The sequence below is a fragment of the Sturnus vulgaris genome, chromosome 5 (genome assembly GCF_052056855.1).
Source record: "Sturnus vulgaris isolate bStuVul1 chromosome 5, bStuVul1.hap1, whole genome shotgun sequence".
Taxonomy (NCBI): domain Eukaryota; kingdom Metazoa; phylum Chordata; class Aves; order Passeriformes; family Sturnidae; genus Sturnus; species Sturnus vulgaris.
Window position 1 is genome coordinate 3,728,066 of NC_142247.1, and position 23,455 is coordinate 3,751,520.

Genomic DNA, 23,455 nt, shown 5'->3' on the forward strand with positions numbered 1-23,455 from the left:
GAACCTTCCTCTTTCCTCAAATTTAATTACAATAACAAGCCACAAATCCTCAGCTTCACTTACAATTAGATTCTCTTAAACCCAGCTCAAAGGCCAGGCTGGACAGGCCTTTGAGCAACCAGCTCTGGTCAAAGTGTCCCTGTCCATCACAGAGCCATTGGGACTGGAGGATCTTTATGGTCCCTTCCAACCCAAACAATTTTTCCTCTATGAAAAAAAAATCAAGGACTACTGACCTCAAAAGACATGTATTCAAAATACACTGGTTCCTTTCCTTCCCCTCCATGCCAGCTGAAGGTTGGCCACAAAGCCATAAAGCAAAAAGCATTGAACTCTTTCTGTATTTTGAACCCCAAAATTCTGGTTTTCAGGCTCCCTTCATCCCCCCAAAAAAGACTTCACATCCAACTCAGAGCTGTGGCTCCAGGAGTGACCAAAGGCAAAAGCCAAAGGGAGATCAGTGACAAGACAGGCTTGTACCTCTCCTTCATCCTTCTCCCAGCCTCCAATTATTTTCAGCTCAGAGGATTTCCTCAGCTGGATGAAGTTTACCCAATTATTAATCCTCAACGGACCTGTCTCCCAAATTCTTGTTTCACTCTCCTCTGGAGTTAAAGTAAACTTTCTGTGTTTTTATACAGCAGTAACACTTCAGACTGAACCTCTTGCTTCTTCTTGAAGCAATGTCAGAGGAGAAGAGTGTGAAGAATGAGTCATTCCTGCCTCCTGACTCAACTCGTGTCCAGGAATGCTCCTTTCCTGTGAGGCTACAGGGAATAGGTGGGAACTACTCAAGTCAGGCCTTCAGCTCCCCAGTGAAAAACTTCATTTTAATAAGCTATTGAAACAAAAGGTTTTACTGAAAGTCATAAAAGGCTGCTTAAAGATGGAAGCTGACCAACACATAAAACTTATAGACTTCTCCAATTCACTGAAAGCATACTGGAAAATGAACTTTGGCTCACTGAAACAAAACATCACCAAGTAGCAAGAAAAAAAAAATGTACTAAGAACTCAGCCTATTTATCAGCCGTTCAGGGTAAGATCATTTAACAAACTACTTTTGCTGTCACAGGATTGTGAGTACTCCAACAAAAAAAAAAAATTAGGTTGAGAAAGACTCAACTACCATCAGATCTGTAAAATACCACATACTCTATAATCTAAAATAAAGCTAGGAGGTTTTTTTTCTTTACAGAAGACAATGAGGCAATGAGCAGATTTAAATTTCTAAGTAAATAACACGCATGTGAGAATACAGAGTTTTGCTTTCCTCCTGCCTCTCTTTTCCCAGTTCTAGCACTCAGTGATGGAAGCAAAGACAAGTATAAATCACTATATGCCATCAAGGCAAAACTGTCCCTGAGAGTCTGGCATCATGCCCAGGATTTTACTCACTCCCTGACAAGTGGTGTTCTCTTCAGCTCAGATTTATCCAGCCTCATCAATAAATACCTCAAGCATGGTCATCTGATGGACATGATGAGATTAGATTCCAAAACATTCAGGGCTGTATACAGTATTTCACTATTATAAAGAAAATGGCAAATATCCTGGAGCAGGAACAATTTCTTTTCCTTAAATTAAATGTCTGAACAAATTGTTGTTCAATCCTTGATGGCCAGTCATAGTATGAGGGCTTTTAAAAAATTTCCTCAGTGCTTTTGGTGTGCATTATTCTGTGAGCCGTTTTCTGCTCAGTGTTTGCTTTATCATCATCACCACTTTACTCACTTATGTATGACGTGGGGAAAATATGTTCTTATCTGTGTCTTAGCAAGCAAGATCTGGATTTGTTTACAAGCTTTCAGACCTTGCTTTTCTGCCTCAGACCAGGGGATCCAAAACAACAGGTTTTAATGTGGCAAGCAAATAGAAGAGGCTCAAAGCTCACAATCAGTCCTTTGCTTTGTAGTCCAATTAAAGCATGTTTACTGAGAGCAGAAGAGAATAACTCCATAATCACTGTGTGCAGTGGGCCAGCAGGTACGATGGAGAGAAGATGGAGAGACATGTCAGGAGTAGCCAAACAGCAGAGGAATCACAACATTTTGTTTGCAAGCTGTTCAAGCAACACTCACTCACCCACTGAGATCAACCTGCATGTTTCCAATTTTGCTGAAAGAGGGCAGGCTTAAGTGTATTTATCAGAGAATTGGGAGCTATTGAACAATCAGTCTCAGCATAGCCAAAAGCAAAAGCATGAGCTTGGGATCAAGGAATGCAGGTCAGGCTTATCAAACTGTTATTACACATTGGAGAGCAGCAGTTTCTCAGAGTGGCTTCCAGATCACGTCCAAGGTCAGCTGAACACAAGCATTGGGCACAGACAGCTTTGGGATAACGTGGCTAATAAGATTCCAGGATGCCCAATGAGTTATTATCTTCTTTGCTGTGCTAGTGACAGCAAAATTGAAAGCTTTATCCACCTCCAATGGCCATCCTTCAAACATGCTGCTGATGAGTGTTTTCAGGAGAAAGAACAAAAACCATTATCATCATCAGGAAACAGGGAGAACATAGAAAATGTTACAGCCCTTTTAACACAATCAAGCACAACCTGTCAGAACTTACACTAAGTTAATATATTTTCATTCTCAGTGTAAATTTGTAGAGCTGGAGAGGAATGTATGGAGGAAAAAGCCCTCTGTATTTTTTCAGGTGATATCATCCTTTAACAGCTTTCAATTAGAAGTGAGGCTGTTCTCACCAGTACATTATAAACATCTTCCCTTTTCTTAATATAGCAGTTATAGCATGAGTTTATATGACCAGCAGAAAGCAACACTAGAGGCCTGAAATCATCACCTCCCACTTTAAAATGCAGTTTGATCTATGGATTTGCCTAAAACTTGGAATTGGTGCTCACCTCTGGGTCCTGAATGGTCTAGTTCATTCGGTCTCTCCCTAGTCCCACAGGGTCAGACATACTTTCCAGAGGTCATAGGCCACTTTATTTTAAGCAGTTCAATGAAAAAGTAATAATCTTCAGCTCCCTATGGATTTTCATGCTTTCAAAAGGTCAAAGGCTCTGCAGAGCCCAGTTTGCCTTCTGGGCTGGAACAGTAAAGGCACATCAGTGCCTGTAGCCAGAGGCAGCCAGAGCAGCGTGGCTGTCACTGAACTCGGTGCTCATCGATTAGAGGGGGGTTTGAACACTCTCCTGACCAAAGCTGGAACAGTGGCCAAGGCAGAGCAGGGCAAGGCCTCACCTGCTCTGCTCCCAAGGCAGAACATCCTTCTGTCCTGCACTGACTGCTCAGAGGACCTGCTGCCCGCCCAGGGAGAGGTTCCCCTGCAGGGAGCAGCTCCAGCCTGGCTCCCCAACTCCCTGGGTACTGACCCAGTGTGTCAGTGCCACTGGGTGCTGATGGAAAAGACTGGGAATGACAGGGAAAAAAACCCAGCTCTGACAATTACACAGCCTCTCAGTGAGAGCTGTGGTGTGACTTGCCATGAGCATCACCCAGAGACATCCATAATCCTCACCCACAGGAAAAGCTCAGAAGTGGAGTCTAGCAAAGGTAGAACCATGCTCTCCATAAGCTCTGCTTCAATGTATTGGTTCAATAAAGGCATTAAAAAAATAATGAAGCCCAAGACATACTGAAGAACCAGGGATACAAGAATCCTACTTGGGAAATTACTGTTCATTGAAGAATTGTTTGCATCCAGTGGAACTTTTCTTTGTATGTTATTGAAGAGCAGCAGTGGACACAAACTGGCAGACAGATGTGCCTGCTTCAGGTCTGGGTGATGGAAGGAAGGCATGAACTGCAGAAAACTCTGTTTTGAACACACTCCTTAAATTGACATCAGAGCTCAGCAGTGCCAGCTGTGTACCATGGAAAAAGACTGAAGTAACCAAGATAAACTGAGGGAAACCCACGAGCAGCAGCCTGTACACAGGCTGTGATCTGTCTCAGGCTCCTTTTTCAATACATATTGAAACGTGAAAGCAAAGGTAAACATTTCCAAAGGGAACTCTCAGCCAGGAATGAATTTATTTCAAGAGCTATTTGCTAGAAGTGTTTCCAGGGTTGTATCAGCAGTTACTTCTCTCAAATACCACACTGCATTTTCCCTAGATTAGCTCCTGCTCTTTGTACTGCTCTGTCCCTCATATTGCCATATCTTCTGTACAAGGACTGCTAAGTGCAACCTCAAAACTTACCAGAATTAGACCTTCTGAAAGTTACAAATGCATTCCTGCATTTATTTCTTCCTCCTCTTTTTCTTTTGCTCCATAAGATTTCAGTACAGAAAAAAACATCAAAAGTACTCAAACATTATCATATTCATGGCCTCTAAAAGGCTGAAACACTCAACTTTGCTTCAGCTGCTTCTTCCTTTTTTCCCCTATGAGCTGTCAAATACTTGCATGCAACAGCCTGGTGTGTCAAAAGGAAAACAAAGCAGCAGCAGTGCTACTTTTATCCTAGGGACAATTAAATTGGAGATCAAGTTGATCTGGACATTATTATTTATATCCAACATTAAAAAAAAAAAAAAGGTTGAAACTGGAATGTAATATAAAGCATGGAAAATGTTGTAAACACTTAATCTGAGCAAGTAAAGGGCAATGCTGGAATATGAACTGCTACAAACAAGAATTTATTTGTGTCAGGAAGAAAGCATGGCACCCCTGAGATGGATAAAAACTAACTGTCAAATGAGAAGTAGGATACAATGAAAACATTAAATAAGATGATCTATTAAAAAGCAAGTTACTTGATTCACAGCTAAAACTTGGTTCAGGTTGAAAAAGGGAAGAATATATAATGGTTAATGCTAATCACTTATAACAATTAGCATACAAGTAGTTTGGGTGAAATGAGATTCATCAGATTTTTTTGCTGGCCCACATCAATGCAAGACGAGCTGTAAACCACAGCTGCACATCCAGCCCAGACATCTCCAGCCTTTACCTGCTGCTCTCCCTGCTTGGACACACAGCACCGGATTTTACAGAAAAGCCCAGATGAAACTGCAGTATCACTGCATAGCTGCACATGATTATTCAATACTTGCACAAGCAAATGCCCAGTTGGGTTCCTGGGCTCAGGAGGCACCTGAGGCATTTAACAGAAGGGGGAAGCTGGAATTCCTCTATTTCCTTGCCTTTGTTGCAAGGAGAGCAGTGATTTTAGAGAGCAGAAGCAGCAGATTTCCTTGTTCTACAGCAAAACCATCCTTAACAATTAAATGCCCCAATATCTGCCACCACAGTGACACCAATCCTGTGTTTGGGATTCTCCTTTGTCATTGCTACGATTTAGCCACAGCTATAGAAGCTGTGAATTCCCTTTGATGTTATTTCAATTCACATTTTTCATCTCAGGAGCCAACTGCTCCTGAAGGGCATTGATGTGCCTTTTGTACAGATTCAGGCATTGTTTTGATGGCCATAATGAAGAGAAGCTTTCTGCTTTTGTTTGTTTTTAAATACAAGTTAAGATTGTGAAACAATTATGCAACTAGATCTCTAAAAAATCTTTTGTGACCACATGTTTGCCTGCATAATCTCATCTAAACAGGGATTCTTGTTTAAAAGTGACTCAGACAATAAGGCCACACAAGGATAACAGCACTGCAAGTGGTTTTCAATGGATAATAATAATAATAATAAAATTACATGCAAGTTCCGCTTTTGTGTGAGGTTTTCTATTTGAGGGCATGTAATAGAACTGAAACGTTTTAAAACATCCACATAAAAAGCATTCACCATGCTTCAGATGAAAGAGTCATAGTAAAAGATTAAGCACATTTATTGCTAAGTAGAAAAACATTTCCACATACCAGATGAAGATAACCATATGCAAAAGACGTTTGCTTCAGCTCCTAATATAAGCTACCTAAATATAAATTTTACAAGCAACAGACAATGGCAAACCAGCAGAAGATGATGAATTCCAAAACCCCCACGCTCTCCACCAGTGCAAGTTTATCAGGACAGCCTGAAAAACAGCTGCACACTTGCCAGGGAAGCACACACATCCCATTTCCACTCTGCAAAGCTTCTGCTGTGGGAGCTGGGCATCCCAAACATGCCATTGCCAAATTTAGCACACAGGGCTAGAGGTGATGACACCTCTGTCAGAGAGGCTGGAAAGGAAGTGTGCCAGCAGAACCCCAGCAAGGTAACAGCTTTCAGAGGTGCTCTGCTGGCTGCTCAAGCTCTGCATGGATAAGCTCACTACGACCACCAAGACATCAATTTATACCATGTGTCTATCAAACTTCACAGCTATACACCATTAAAGTGTCTCCACTGAGCCAAATACCCATCCCTTGGTGTCCCAGAGACCATCACAAGCTGCTAAGGTTGTAACAAAAGGCCAGGAAAACATTTCTGTCCAAAGATGGTCCAGCTCCCTTGCCTAGGCTTAGGTGAAACAGAACTTGCTGAGGAGAAAACCTGCTGAGCCAACCTTCCAGCATCTGCCAGAAATGCAACACACACTGCAAAGACATTAATGAACATTTCCTGCTGCTTGCTGGAAGCCTTTCCCTAACCAGTGGTCTCTCATCATCATATTCTTGATCAAGAAGTATCTTTGCTAACTACAGGTTCATCATGGGAATTACACAAGCAGGAAATGAAATTTCATTCCATGAGGTTAAGGACAACATCAATTACATGTTGTCCAGCGTTTCATGAAGGTGAAATCCAAGAATGGTTTCATCTTGCTTTGAGGCTGTCTGTCATTCAGCCAGGAGGACTGAAGAGCTGCTATGACATACTCATGTTTTACTCCTCATGTTTTAGGAGTTAGAAAGCATAGGAGAACATAGGAATCTTCCTCAAGAGGGATACCCAGTCAAAACTCTGACAAACACACAAAACATTCTTCCCCTTTGGCAATTCTGTCTCTTGGCAAGTGGCACATCCATTATTTTACTTCTAAGGAAGCTGTGAAAGGTTCTTGGGGTTTTTTTTCTGGCTTGAACAAGTACGTGCAGCATTGCCTTCAGAGTCAATGGTTTTGTACACGTCAGCAAAGCCCAACGTTCCAACAATTGTTTGTCAATGGCATGCACTGAATTAGTGCATGGTTTTGGTGACAAACTCCAGTTTGTGAAGTCAATGGGAAGAATTAAAACCCAAGAATGGAGTATAATACTAACCATGCCTAAAGGAACCGAAAGGCATTATTGAATATGCTCAGTTGAATTTCTAGATTTTCTAGATGCTTATTTCCTTCCTAATGTCATTACAAGATTCTGAAGAGCTCATGAACAGAAGCCAAACATCCCAAAGAGTTATAGAAGGATAAGGATACTTGTATCAAAAAGGACAATACAAAAATGACCAACTATTGTGAAAATTCCCACTGCTTTTGAAAAACTGTTACTTCTGCAGTGACAGGAATTAGACTTCAGTGAAAATATCACTACTTAAGTACTCTTTTTTGCCTTCTTCCACTTTCTAGCTTTCCTAAATAGGTAAAAAAAGTGGTAAAAAATCCAAATGGAACACACACAAAAATCCTACACTGAACCTGAGGTTTGATAAACAAGAATAATTATCACCTGAAAAAAAAAACCTAACACACTTATTAAGATTTAGAAAGCCTACACATAAAGAAAGGGAAAACAGTAATCAGAGCTGTCTGCAAAAATGGGATAAATGGTTTAATGTTTGGATTAACTCTATAAACTTGCTATCAATCTGAACCAAAACATGAAGCTAAAATTTCAAAAATCACACAGAAACTTACAACCTACAAATTTCAAGGTACTCTTCGTGGAGTTGGATTATTTAGTGCAACATCTTATCATCCTTTGCATTTTACACAACTTACAGTCCTACTGCAAGTACACATGAGTATCCATGAGTATCTACTGCCAGTGTTAGGCATCATTGGGAAGAGCACTGGTTCCAAAAGCAAAAGGCTCAGACTAGGAGACCCAGGTCTAGAGAATGAAGCCAAAAACTAAGGAGATAGAATGTGCACTGGGATTAATTACTTGGTTACAGAGTCCAGGTTTAGGAAAAGAAAGGGAATTCAGGAGTAAAATTAACAAGAGAAGAGGTCAGAAAGCTGAGTAAGCAGAGCACTGAGGTCAAATGAGAAAACAGGTGGGAAACATGAAACTGCTATGGAACTGCAGTTGGGAGAAGAATGGAAAAGGGACAGATCTGTTAGAATGTGTACTGGAACAAGGATTATGAATTTTAAAAGGAAAAAAAAAAAATAAAGGGAGGGACACAGCCATGAGAGACCTCAGATCCCATACAGAGATGGCAAACAACAAGCACAGGCTGGATGAGGACTCTGAGGCCACTGGAAAAAGAGAGGCTGGGATTTGGTTGGGGCTATGAATTCCAGAGTTTTGTTCCTGCTAGTAATACATGTCAGTCTCTGCTTTAGCAGTTTCACCTTCATAAAGCCAAGAAAATGACACAACTATGTTAAAAAAAAAAAAAAAAAAGACAACTACTTTTTACATTTCTCTTTTAGTTAGTGACTACTATCTTGGTATTGCTTGCTAAGGATTTTCTTCTTTCCTTACAGTCTTTTCTACATTATTTCTTGTAATGATGTGATGGAAAAAATGAGATGGCAATTTATCCAAGGCCACAGAGCTTGCCAATACCAGGACCAGCACAAAAGCTGAATGCCTCCCTCTCACACCCAGAGCTTATCCTTGCACCCTGTGCTTCTGTGCAGCTAGGGATGGTGAGATGAGAACTCTGGGAAACGTTGAACCTAAATCCCTTTACATTCAACTTCCTCAGAATCACACAGTGATTCACAACCTTTCTGGAAGAAACCCTCCAGGATTTTTTGGCACAATTTCCTTTCTTCCCATCCTGACTCCAGTCCCTTTCCGGCAGCCTCACCATCATTCTCCCAGCTCGTGTCACTCAGCCCTCATTCCTCAAACACTCTCAGAGGCTGTGTGAGCTCCCCCAGCTGCAGCAGGGCTGGCACCGAGCCCAGGGGAACAAACCCATCAGAGTTTATCAGCTCGGTGTGCACTCTGTCCCTCACCCCTGGCATCTCTCGTCCCTCTGCTCACTCACCAGCTGGCACACAGGAGGGTGAGAGCAGCGAGACAAACGAGCCAAAAGCTTTTTGTGCAGTGCTCTTCCTCACCCTCACCCCAGAAAAGCCATCCTTCCTTTTCCTGACCCCCTCACCCCCACTTTGCCCCCTAACGTTTTCTGATTTCACACAAGAAAAATTGAGCCTGATACAAAAATTGCTGAAGTTTGTTATGCCAATATTTAGAAATGCAGTAGATAGTCATATCCATGCCTATTGTGTCAGTCTCTTAAAAATGCCAGAAAAAAATTTAAAACAACTTTCTCTTTTTTTTTTTTTAATATCGTTATCCTCTGCTCTACAGGATACTCCCACAATGACCAGGTAATAAAGGCAATAATTTCCATATTTCCTGAAAGACAAGCCCCCTTGTCCATAGGCAAACACAAACACTGCCTGGCACAAGAACTGGCAAGCAAGCAGAAATCTCTCTTTTCACAGGGTCCTATCTGAGGTTTAACAAGTTAGCCTAAAGGTGACATCCCATTATAAACTCACATATAAACACAAGAGATCTTTACATTTAACTAATGCACAACAGGATTTCCTTCCTTTAAGAAGGACAGGGAAGGAAACAAAACAGCAGAAGAAAGATTTCCCTGCTCTTTATCCAAAGCATAAACAACCAACAGAGTTTCCTTCCCTGGAACGTGTTGTAAACCTTGGTCTTCACCTCATTATGTTATCACCATGCTGTGACACTGACCAGGCTTGTGCCATTTGCAGTTGCCAGTAAAGTGACAGAAGCCTTTTCCTCTCAGCTTCCTATCTCGGGCAGTCCATAGTTTTATTCCTAAATGTATGTTATCTCTGCCCTAATGCATAATTGCAGGGATAACAAGCAGAAAGTCTCTGTATCAGCCACAGCCTCTGATGCAGGCTGACGTTAATTCCCCTCAAAGCAGCTCCAATTTTTCTGATTGCATTAACACACGACTGTTCTTTGTGCAGAGTTATACACGAGCTTACTTTATTTGCAAATTTAAATTAAGTCTCAGCAAGTTCATTAATATGGAAAAAAAAATTACACAAATGGAGGGCAGTTGTATTAGGTGCAAGTTCAATAGTTTTCCAGTTGCAAAACTGCTGAAGCCAATTTCAAGCATTTTCCATGAGTACATTATACTAATCTGGCATATTTCTTAAAGCTAATGACAAAGACATTGCAGTTAGCATAAAATAGGAAATTTGAGGTTTAGGATAAACGTTCATTTCAAAATTGAAAGAGCTTCACAGTCCACAATATCATCCCTAGACTTGATAAAAAAGCCTGAAGATTTACAGGAATAATTATTATAGGAAGATAGATTGCAGACAAACAGGTAGAATATCTATGTGGTGTTAAACCTAAACTTGTAATACCCAACAGCTATTCACAATTCCTGTCTCATGCAAAATAGAAGGAATTATTTACTGGACTCTTCTGTATGTAGTTTCAAAGTTCATCACTGAGGAATGATATCAAATAGGTCTTGCAGGTAAAGGCAAATGGAGACATGGAAGAGGTTACTGATTTTGTTCAGATACACGGGGGAGGCACACAGCACCATGTGAAATTCAAACACAGCAATTCTTTGTCAAAGCATTATTTAGGCATCATTTCTCCACTTTTACAGAGAGGAGGAAAGAAGGCACTCACATAATCCAGGATTCCTTTCTCTTCCCTCAGCATCCTTTACTCCATTAGCTTCTTGAAGGGAATTGACTGAATTTCAGTCTCAGTCACCAAGGAAGACATTATTTGCAAAGTTATGATGAAACTTTGGAGAAAGAATATTCAGAGCCAAAGACAAACCTGGCAGCTTTTTAGGAAATGGCACTTTCAGAGCTTGTAAAACAGTTACTGCCCATTGTGTTTTCTGTAGGTAGTTTCTTGTATCTCAACAAGTTAGAGATGTCTTAGGAAACCAGGGATGTGGGGGTTCTGTGGTAGCTTTAAGCCTAAAACAGCTAAATTGCAACATGAAAATGAATCAAGAATTCTAGAAGAAAAATTCTGTATGCATTCAATCACCTTTCTGCACAGTACACACATTTGTGCATGACCCACATGCACACAAAAAGTCCTTGCCTGTGTCCTCACAGCCTCTGCAGCACTCAACTTCTTGGCTACAAAATAACTCTGACTAGGAAATAGATGCTCACAGGTAGAAAAAAAAATTCAAAGATTAAGTGCATGAACTTTCACAGGAACACATTATTAACCCCAGATTCTTTCCAGCCTCTTCCATGTACAGTTTGGCTCTTTGACACTAAGGTCCCACTCTTGTACAGCTCCTGCCTGATGGAATAATTTGTCTTTTACTCTCACCTATTCTTTCATTGCATTCCAAAACACAACTAACACATTTTCCACCCTTCTCTCACCCATTTGCACCCCCTCTCCCTTTTGCTCAGGACTTCACTCACAGAGTGCAGCACATGCTGTATACTCAGAGTTCCTCAATAGCAGTGTATACAAGCCGAGGGGTAAGTTTGCAAACTGGGGAAAAAAGCAACAAAACACACAAAACCCAACAAGAGCAAACACAGACTAGCAGATCACAGCCTGCTGAGCACTCACAACTCCAGGCTTTGATCTATAATGTAAAAGAGTCTGGACTTCACAAGTCCACATTAACTATCCCATTTTCCAGTTTTAATTATTTTTTCCATGAAGACACAAAGTGGAGTCAAGCAGATTGCTCATTTAACTTTCCTCTTCCCCTACTTCTGAGAAACAGCTATTTAAGTATATTAACAATTCCTCCTCATCCTCAAGGCTGCAACATTTCCAAACCTTCCTGAGATGATAACTCTTGCTTAGCTAGGCTTTTTTTAAAACTCTACCAACAAATAACACAAGTGTTTTTATAGACATTCTAAATGATGCAAAAGATGTCTTGGAAAACAGATGCAGAATGGAAATTCAAATCACAATGCACATATTTCGTGGTAGCAGAACAGTTTCAATACACCTCGTTCAATTACAAACACTTCCAGCCTGGTTTCAGCCAGCAGCCTCCTCACTGAATTGAGGCAAACGCCCACAACCCAATTCAACTCTAAACAAGCTGTGAGTCCCCTCACCTTCAAATCTGCTTCGTTTTCCTCTTTGAACCCTGCAAGTCAGAACATGCAACGAACATACCTGTTTTCCTCACCAGGAAAAAAAAACTGAATCTGTTTTTTTATAATAAAACACAGTAATTTTTGAGAGGTGCCCCACTGAAGTTTTTAAAATATACACTCCACAACTCATCAGTGTTAAACACTAAGTCACACTAACAAAGAACAGCCAGAGAGACACAAGACCAGCTCATGTGTACTGTACATGTAGAGAGTAATTAATCATCACTTACCACCTCCTGCTTCTCTCTTTGTATTTCTTTAAGGAGTTACAGTGCACATGCACCACACTACAAGTTTATCACTTTATTTTTTAAACATAGAAGTATTGTTTCAGCAATTTCAGAAGTTTGCAATGTGTTTTCTAAAACTTCAAGAGAGATTTAGTCAGATGACTGACTTCCAAGAGCAGCATGAATCTTTTTAATTGCAATGTCTGTCAGCCATCCCAGTTGTCGCTGCTTTAGAAGTATGGCTTTTGTTTTCCTCCACTGTTGCTCTAAAATTTCTTAAGTCTCAATAAATTTTATTCAGGAAATAGCATCCCTGCTCCTAAACTCTGGGAGTAAGTTTTCATCCTGATTAAACCCAACAAGTAGGAGATTTATTCACATAGTTGACAGAGAGAAAAAAAAAAAAAAGTTTTCTGCTAATTCAGTGAACTGCGTTCCAGAGCTGGTTTGTGTTTTGCCCTTACTGAAGGGAATTCTTTGCAATGGCTTCATGCTAAGCCAAAAGTAAACACTCTTCCTTTTTATACAGCTCAATCCCAAAGTATCAACACTGGCATCAGTGGTGACAGAAGAAAAGCTATATTCCCCCAACAAGAGGGAATTATTTTTAAAAACTCAAACATTAAAAAGAAACACCAAACAAAAAAAATCCAACCCCACAAACATTATTCAGCCAAATCCATACACGTGTCTGAAATGCAAGCATTAATTAGTTACCAACCACTTGAGAGGAGGACAATACCAACTTCACAATGGCACAAGGTAAGACAAAAACCACCAGGATAATCCCTGACCAAAAGATCTCTCCCACAAATACCTGCAGGTTAAAAATTTACCAAGTGCTTTTGCAGCATGCTGGAATTTGTTAATCTAGACATCACATACAACTCTTTGGAATATCCTTCTCTAAAACCAGCTCCACTGGAACAGGTAGTAAAATAACTTCACAAGACATAGCAGTCAAAAACAATTTTTGTTCTAATTCTTGGTGAGTATATTTACATTCCCTACCTTCACAAGTCTCCACAATTGCTTTTCAAAAGTACTTTCAAAATAACAAGACTAAACACCATCAAGGACTTACCAGATTGGAATTGGTGGCATTGGAATCATCTTCTGGAAAGGGGATATAGATAGCTAAGGCCACACAATTGGCAAAAATAGTCAGTAAAATAATTATTTCAAATGGTCTGAGGAATGGAGTTAAGGAAATTGTTCCAAAATGAGAACACAAAAACAAAAAGAAATAAATAATAAAAAAAGGATTTATAAGAATTCTGTTTAAAGAAAGCATTCCAAGCCCCTTATATTCTGAAAAGAAACATATGCCTTTTTAAGTGCTTTTAGGAGCTCCCAGCCAAAAATCTTCCTAATATGTCAAAAGCAGTGTAGGCCAGTCGCGTGCCAGAGTAAACACACATTTCTTAAAAGTTTTTTCTTCTTTTACTTATTTAGATTGCATTTTCCCAATTTCCCTTCCAATGTGGCTGCACTAGTTTTAATAAGAGAAACCTGTACTATAATAGCCACCCTTGGGGTTTTTTTTAGGATTCCTTTTTCTTAGTTGTTTTCATCAGAATATATAAATTCTCAGATAATTTTAACAAACTCTGGGGTTTTTCTCTTTTGTTGTTGTTGCTGCTGTATTTTTGCACTGCTTTCTCAGTTTCATATCTTGGAGTTAAATGTGAGGGCTCAAGCAATACATGCACACACGATTAGAAGGCATTTTCAAAAAGATAAATTTTGTTGAGGGAAATAAAAGCCTTTGTCCAAAACGTGCTTACACTGCACATTGCCACGTACATTTGTTTTGCTTAAAAATTATTTGAGGGAGTATTTTTTTTTCCTCTTATTTGCATTTCATTTGGCATCAGAGGGAACACAGTATATTAGGGACAGCAGGAGCTGAGAGTCCCTTCTGAAAACAGTTCAGAGGCGTTTCAACCTTGCATCAGCTTTGCTGGGGAAGAGAGAAACCCAACATTTGGAATGTTCAACAGAGAAATCCTGCACAAATTCAATGTCCCCTGACTGTCCACAGGAACCAAAGGGCATTTTCCTGCTGCCCAGTCTCCTGGCACTGCACTTTATCTACCTCAATCCTCTCCCTAATCTCAGTCGCTGTGAAGCATCTCCAAACTCAGACTAGAGCCCAGATTTATGATCTGTCTACATTTACTGGCCTGCAAGAACATCCTGGAGGATGCCTCTGGGATAAATCACCAGTGCTCTGGGAGGGAATGAGGAGCAGGAGAGAACAGGGAGAATAACCTGTGCCACAGAGTGCACTTGAGCATGGCTTTATCTGCCACGGGACTGCCAAATGTCAGCACAGCATGCATGATTTTGGTCAGCAGGCTGCTGTTCTCAGCAGGCTTGAGCACAAAGAACAGGAGATCTCTGAATGCTAAGCTGATCTGCAAGATGCACACAAATTCCAGGCACCTGGCCACTGGTTATACTCACACACATTCGACATTTCACATGGGGAAGAGTCAGGGGGTTCCAGACTCACCAGTCTACTGTGCTTAAGCCTCTGAATAAAAGGAGATAAATGGTACCACAGAGGCAGAAGAGCAGATCAGGACAGGAAGACTACATGAGAAATCAGTGAGACTTCTCAGGTATGTCCTACCCCAGGCTGTTTCCATAATGGTTACTGCTCAAAGACCTGAGTTTCCATAGGCTTTCTTTCCTCTTAATCACTTTTTCCCACAGATTTATTTTTGTTTATTTTGGCAGGATTATTATCCATTAATTTATCCCTGTTTACACATTTTTTTTTAATTTATATTCTTTTCGTAAACATTAAATTCTATAAAATCTACAAATACACTGCACAAAAGGCAGAAAATTAAATACACAGCTAGAATCTTTGCAAAATAAGATAATTACTCCATTTCACTTTTTCTTGAGTGCAATTGCTCATTCAGGCTCTTACCACTGTAATATTTGGGTAAGAAACACCACAGAAATATTATCTTATATTTGTTCAATATCTATTATGCTTAAACTTTAGTGGTACACCATATTAGGCTAAGCCTTTCTCAGAAGGTTTTAGCAAGTAGGATAAGTCAGAACAGAGAATTGAACTAAACCTTGTCACAACCCTTTGATACTGCTTGTTGTCATTGAAGTGTTTCATCTTTACAAACTCTAGACGTCCAATGAGAGGTTCTGATGGAAAAAAAACACTTCCATCAAAGTAAATACTTTCAGATGGAACAAAAAATCCTTCCATCACCTAAAACCAAATAAAGCCCCAGTCTGCAAGCTTCAGCATCTTTGTATTGCTTTAGTTGCACTGTTTGGTCATCTCTTAATCTCAGCAGTGCTGTACCCTGGTTTACAACACATCACCCATTGCTGATCTCCTTGATCTATCAAATGTCACTCTGTGCTTTCCCTGAAGACACGTGGTGACTGGGGTGCTGCTAAGCAAACCAATATTCACTTTTATGCTCTTAGTCATCACCCATCATCTTATGCTTAAAGCATCAGACTTTTGTCAGAAGCAATAAAAAGTAGCAAACTTAATAATGGGATTAAAAATTAGCATCTGAAGAAGAAAGGAGCAGGCAGGCAGGTAGTTTAAGGACATGGAAGGATTGGCAGGAGCATTTTTAACAAGTTCTTCATCTGAAAAGTATGTCCATGTCAGCAGTACCTAATATACTCGTTTTCTGTTTTCACCCAACATTCCAGCAAACACTCAAAGAAATAATATTATCACATTGTCTTAAATGCCTTAATTCATTTTTTATCACATTAACTAGTGCCAAGTTCTGTACTGCCTTTCCTTGCTTATCTATCCCTAAAAACGTTCATTTTCTTCTCTATTTCCTGAAGAACCCCCTCAGCTTGTGATTACTATTTAGGGTTAATCCTGGTTTCTCTCTGAGGATGCAAAGGAGGCATCATTTCAGTTCATTTCAGTTTGAGTCTCACACCAAAGACTCAAATTCCAGCTTGCACTGAGCAGACTTGGATGACTGAAAAGGCTTTGCTCTTTGCACACAATAAAGCAATGACCAGACTCTCCCTGACTTTCCAGGGAAGCAGCACTGACCCCTTCACTCTGCAGTTCTGTGTCACTGGTTATCATCCATCATCTGTGACACCATCTGTCTCCTGTTCAGGCTGTCAGATTGGCTCTGCACTGCATTTGGACATGTTACTTTATTTCTTTTTTCCTTCTTTGAGATAACCATTATCCCTTACTGTACATTAGTCTTTTAACTGGAATTCCAATATAATTAATGCTTCTAAACCCAGTCTCTAAGTCTTACTTTGTACCTTTGGGGTTTTTTACCTTTTCCTTTTGCCCAATTCTTTTCTCCACACTGTATAAAGTGTGATGTCACATGTTTAACAAACAAGTGTACAATTCAAAGTACCAAAGCTTTTTGGACTGGTGACACCTCTAAAAAATAATAAAAAAATTTAGAAAAGGAAAAACCAGCAGCTGCTATCAATTCCATAGAGCCAGTTCAGTTCTGGCCTCAGATACCTTGAATATCTGCCATGTATTTCAGCCTGGGCCATACCTTTTTCAAAGAGCAGAATTCAACCACCAAACTTTACCATTCTAGCTTCTATGGTTTCTCACAATAAGGTGTATTTAAGGTTTCAGTTCTAATTCTCTTTCCTGACATGTTCCCTCACCTCACTTCAGAAATCAAAAATTATTTGTGTACTTTAAGTTCCCAATGGTGTCTTTCTGCTGGATCCCAGAAACCTGAGAGTTCTGAGCTTTCTGGCACTGACCCCCTGGAGAACACTGCTTTTGACCTGAGCCCTTGGAGAAGGCTTCCAAATTTGGGTGATGGAGTTAAAATCACAGGTGTGTAGTTAAATAGAAGCGTGTGATTTCACATGGTGAAGGGTTTGGAATTTGAGGCTTTTATAATACAGTAATAGGTACGGGACAAGATGAAGGATTTTGGGTGGTGTCTCTTTTGGTGCTCATCTTCCTGCTCCATGGTTTCAAATAGTAGTTTCTGTCTGGATGGTTAGTGCTGCACTGAGGGTCACAGGAATTTGGTTATTGGGCCAAAAGTCTAAATAATATAGGTGTTAATTCTTTATTGGATGTTTAGCTTTAAGAGACCTTGCAGCAGCTGGATTAATCCCCATTTTGCTCAGCTGTAGCTGGAAGCTAAAAAAGTGTTGCTGAGCTTTCTGTACTTTTGATAAGACTTAATAAACAACCAAGCCCAAACACGAGAAAATCCATCCCCGTCGTGTTTTTTAACCCTGGCTCTGAGTGAAGACAGAAGAACCTTCAGACAAACCCCTAATTAAACAGTGAGAACACCACCCCCCGTTACGAGCAGCTCGCCTGTGTGAGGTTACACCTTCCACCACCCCAACGCCTTGATTTCCCCCCAGCTATGCCCAGGCCGTGCCCACACCCCCTTTTGGCCGTGCCCAAGGATATTTCCATTCGACGATGCTGATGCACGCCCTCCGGATGGGATTCTTCAGCGTGAGGCACAGCAGCGCCCGGGGAGGGCGGGTGGCTGTGGTGGTACCCTGCTTCTTCTGCTTGCCATACTGCTGCCTTTTCCTCTGCGTGGAGCTGGCCGTGGAGATGGTGGCGTTGCCAGCGCTGCCCATCAGCTTGGCTTGCCTGGCAGCATCGATGGCAGCCTGCCAGGACAGAGCTGCCCCCGGGCTGGGGATGTGCTCCGGGGCCAGCCCCGCAGCCGCGTTGGCGTTCATGTTGGCATGAGCCGGACGGGGACTGCCATAGTTGGAACCTGCAGGGGTGGGTGGGAAAAACAATTTGAAAAAAATAAAATGAGCCAGAGGAATTGGTGAAAGTATTTTTTTTAAGCGGTAGAAGAGAGCGCTAGTGGTTTTTTTAAACCTTCAGTGGAGGGTGTTGTGGGTAATTCAACTCCTTCATTGTGAAGTCATACTATTACACAATCCTCAGTCTTGCAAGAGACTCCCAACAAGACTGATGGATGCCGAGCTGTTAGAATCAATCCTCCAATCAATGCAGTCACCAGAGGTTCACAGAAAAATTATCCTCTCTTTTCTTTCTTACCCACGCATTTTGACTGTCTGAAAGCTCAGAAAGCAAGGCTGGTCCTCATCACCTTCTCACCCAGACATGCAGCACCATCCTGGCTGGTCCACAGCATAGGACCCAAATGAATTTGTCAAATCCTATCATAAAAATCTTCATGCTTCTTCGAGATTACCCCAAGGGAAGGTGAAATTTTATGAATAAGCTTAATTCTCCCTGCAAACAGCACACATGTATAGACCAGCCTGAGCAGAAGGTACAGTGAAGCAGAAAGCAGCACACAAAGGTTCATGGTTTTGTGCTCTGTATGTTCTTGTGCAGAGACATTAGGCCAACCAATTTGTTTAGAAATTGGAACTACTGCCATATCCTGATAAACTGAATCAATGGAGAAATTTATTTTAAAAGCATAAAATAATAAGAATGCTAAAACATAGCAGTCCCAAGATTTGCAGCTTCTTTAGCCAAGAGTCAGGGAGGATATGTATTTCTCCAATCATAATAATGGAATATAAACATCAAGCAATGTGTGGCTGATATTGAGAACGTCTGAGCAGCACAAAAAATAAAGTCACTCTTTCAAGCTACTGCAGTTGTTCCAGTGTTTCAGTAAAAGACAGCTAAATCACCTGTGCCTTTTCAATGAGGCTTTTCCAGTGACCCAAATTAAAACCGCGAGCACTTCAAGATGAGAGAATTTTGAAATTTCAAAATTTCAGATTGCTTTACTCTTTGGACTATGCTTCACCTGAGTTCTGCAAGAACTTGTGAAAGATTAACTGAATTTTAGCCTTGACACTTTACAGAAGAAAATGTAAGTCCTGTCAAAAAAAGTACAATACAGAATCTACACAAAGTCACAGTAGCAAACTTTGAATGAGAAGAATGCCTTGTTTAGCTGTGTCCTGTATCATATTTAATAGACTATTTCATTTGTTGTGGAGTTTGCCTGTGGCCCATAATTTGAGGTACAGGTAAAAGGAGGCCTGAGGGGTCTTAAAGATTTTATTCCTCCACAGTTCAGCTTCAAACCCACTCCTGAGACTGGTGGTTAAAACTATCTTTAGCTGAAATCTTAATTTTCCTGAAATTTGTGTCTCACTTCCATTTATGTGTGAAAGGAAAAGTGCACACACAGGGGGCAGAGAGTGGAAAGCCAGGCCAGGAGTTGGATCACCTATTTCAAAGCAAGCTCAAAGCCTCCTGTTGGCCATGTTCCACTTGAGGTTAGTGCAGAAATATGGTGCTACTAAATAGGCCAGATGGGCTCCTGTTAGACAGAGCAAAGGGAAGACCACTTGTAACGCTGTCTCATTTACAATATCATTACCTTAAAACCAGGAACTTGGCAAGCTCTTCTTGAAAGGAAATAATTACTCAAGATGCATATTTCATAGCTGGATGTGCAGTGCCAAGGTATCACAGCACTGACTGCACTACAAATGAATTAAAGCAGGTGGAATAAATACAATTACATTGACACACAGAGGATATATGACTCTACCTAGAAAGCATTCAAGATTTGTAAATCCATCTCATTGAATCACAAGGAAGGACATGCTAGAGTCAGATTTTATTTTATTTCAGGCATTGCCATAAGATTTTCAGGCTGTTACAGTCTGATTGCAGAGCAGGGAAATCCAGAGCTTGTCCCTGCTCACTGAAAAACTTCCTAGCTGCAAACCAGCCAAAGGAAGCTGATGAGTAATATGACTCTGATATGTGAAAGGGAAAGCTGAAACAAACAAGAAAGGGGAAATGGTTAATTCACATCCCTCACATTTTGAAAATGAAGAAAAAGAGCTTTCAGAATCCTACAGGCTAAGCAGATTTCCTCGATGAAGCAGGCAATCAAGTGGCAGACAAACTTAGTTTTCCAAGGCTAAGCAAATTGTACACAGCCCTACTCATGAGATACGTATTTATTTTCAGACTAGTTCCAGATGCAGTTTTTCTCTTAGCATCTATTTGACCTCCCTAGCCTGAGGCACGCTGGAAAGGCAAAATAAATGGAAAATTACTCTAATTATTCTCCAACTCCAGCTCTTCTTCAATACTGACCCATTAGAGTGGAGAAGAAAGATATGTGTTTTCCAGCAAAAGCAAACTTGCTGATCCCTCTCCACAGTGTTCTTATCATGCTGACTAGACCATGTGCTCCTGTAAATAAACAGCTGCTGCTTCTTAATGAAGACTTTTCTGCAATTTGGGAATGCATCAAGCTTCATCATTATTATTTCTTATTAGTTAGGTTCCACATGAGGATCCAAGTCCATGTAATTTGACTTTGATGGGCCAGCAAAGTTAAGGATCCAACTTTCAGTGGTTTTATTGGTTTTGCTTCTAATGTGATCAACAGTCCCATAACAAAGTGCTTTGTCTCAAATTAATTTCAAACGATGAGTCAGTAATGACAGATTTATATTAGCAAATATTACAAGTATTGATTACTGATAAGCATCTGCCTGTTTTGTGAAGCTCAGAGGCTGCAGACAGGATCTGTAGTAAATGACTAATGGCAGTGACAAATGACTTGTTCTGGAGGTATTTTATAGAAATAGCTTGAATAAAAGAGTGAAGCTCCCACAGCTACATTCAAGAACTGAGCAAAATATTTTCAAAGAGAGCCTAGCCAAAGTTTCAGGGAGAATGAAATTCCACCCTATAATCTAAATGCTTAGGGTTAATCCCTGGGAAGTAAGGAGAACACAGCTCCTATTGAACTCATGAGGCACTAGGCTGAAATTTCATGTACAGTTCTCATTTCTCCCCCACCACAAAACTTTGCTACCACCTGAGAGCTGCAGTTACTGGATTTGCTTTTTTCCTTCATTTTTGGAGTGTAGCAGTGAAATACTCCACTCAATTTCCCTGCTACAAATAAAGTTTCATGCTCCCAAATGCACCATTATTAAGCTGGATGTTGACCAGAACCAGGAAATGGAGATTGAGCCCCCACCCAAATGCAATAACTCACTAAGCACTGTGATCCACAGCATCATCACCCTGCTAATCCCCACCACCCTTCAGCAAGAATTTATATTGTTGACTGTATCCAGCTGGTGCACAAAATTCTGCTCTCTCAAGCCCTTCTGTGCTACAGATCATGAATTTGAGCATCCAAATATAACTAAACAGAAAAGTCCATATATATGAACAAGTTTGATTACAAAGTCTTTGGAAGAAACTATCACTTCTGAAAAAAAAGGCAGATTTGCAGAATTAAAACAGAAACACAGGTCTCAAAAATCAGAGTTAAGTCACAGAAGTAACAGGTAAGGTTGCTCTACAACAGGAAATGAACCACATTGCACAAAGTACCTGATGCTGAATGAAAGCTTACAACTCCATCACCAAAATTTTCATTACCAAAAACACTGTTAAAGTACACAGTGACGACCAATTTAATTGGTGTTTGAATGCTAGTACCATCTGTCATGCCACCCATTAACTATGTCAAAAAGAATCATAAAAAACCCCAACTATGCAGTGACCATTTGATACAAAACAGGGGCAAGTTAATGACACAATGGAATCACAGCTTCTGGGTTTTATTTCATTATTTATTTTTATTTTATTTAGGGATTTTTACTTCATCTACTTAGCCATACATCTATTTTAGAGACATTTTTGCTTGGATTAATTATTCAAATAAAAAAATATACAAATCCTGATGTGGAATGTCATCATTTTTTTTCCCCCATCAGTTTAAAAACAGCAGAATCTTAAAATTGCACACCTTGAAACTGCTGCAGAGCTGTGTTTTCACCCAAAGCAGAGGAGAGCTGGGTACAGTAAAAAATGAGATTGGTTAACTCAGGGTCTTAACTGCTCTCAGAATGAAAGCAAACAGGAAGTAGGAAACTACTCACATTGCTAAGATCGTGTTCAAGCACACAGGAAAAACATTATAAAATATTGAAGTGAGAGGTGTCAAAATCAGAAGCACAAAGAACAGCAGAAAAAAATGTCAGTGTATGAGATCATCATGTCAGTAAGGAAGAATGTGGAAAACATTGATCCATTAACCAATGGAAAAAGGAGAGCATTTGATATATGATTCCAAGAAGGATTACTGACATTTTTGCATCAATTTTTACTAAAAAATAATTTAAAAATCCAACAAGAGCTGATGACTAGCACAAACAAACCCCAAAACAAGACAGGTATTGTTTCCAACTGTAAAAGAGAATCAAGTCATTGGATAATGTCCATGCTTTCAGCTATTTTGGTAGAATGTCCTGGAATACTTAAAGCACTTTCTGAAGTAACCTCAAAGCTGCTGGCTTGAACTCATGGAAGATAGGATAAATCTCAGAGGACTCAGAAATGGAAAGTGGAATCCCCAGTTTAAAAAAAGAAAAAAAGTAGAAAGAAAGTAAATTTACATCCAGATTAACTTCAGTTTCAAAAAAAAAAAAAAAAAAAAACACAAAACAAACTGGACTAAACAAAATAAACAAGCACCAGAAAGTATTTACAGGACAAGTAGAGAAAGAGCAAGAGACACAGATCTGTCATGAATACATTGCATCAAACAAAACCAGCTTCTTCCAGAACTGAGCAACAGAATTCACAGGCAAGGTGAAAGCAGCAGGGTCCACGTCTCATGGTTTCATTAATAGTTTTATGAGGTCTTGTATGGTAGCACCATAAGAATTCTAGGGACATACAAGCAAGGAAAAAATTGGAAATCAGGAGTATGAAACCAGTGGAGGCCTGAGGGCAGTTATCATTGCCACAGCTCTAAACGTGTCACAGGGTTGTGCCCAAGTGCCTACCCTGGATCTGATTCTGTTCCATGTTTTGATTCTGCTCAATTAATGATCTGGATGATTAAATGGTGAATAGTGTTATTAAACAAGTAGGTAACTGTGAAGCTGGGAGGTAAAGCAAATACACTGAAGGACAGGATCTGAATTTAAAATTAACTTCATGAATTGAAGAAAAAAGTCTTTAAAACAGGATAGAGTTCAGCAGGGACAAACTCAAAGTACTTAAGCAAAATGAATCATCTGCCC

General features: G+C 40.2%; 1 protein-coding gene across 35 annotated transcripts in view; it reads right to left on the bottom strand.

Annotated features, from left to right (window-relative positions):
- CACNA1C (calcium voltage-gated channel subunit alpha1 C) overlaps nucleotides 1-23,455 on the bottom strand; it is a 458,186-nt gene that overhangs the window by 369,991 nt on the left and 64,740 nt on the right. For all 35 annotated transcript variants that reach the window (XM_088164617.1, XM_088164614.1, XM_088164594.1 and 32 more), the window contains exons 2-3: nucleotides 17,837-18,159; nucleotides 13,479-13,583 (exon numbers count right to left, since the gene is read on the bottom strand). In XM_088164617.1, coding sequence (XP_088020743.1) covers nucleotides 13,479-13,583; nucleotides 17,837-18,159 — 428 coding nt within the window. The remainder of the gene's footprint in view (nucleotides 1-13,478; nucleotides 13,584-17,836; nucleotides 18,160-23,455) is intronic.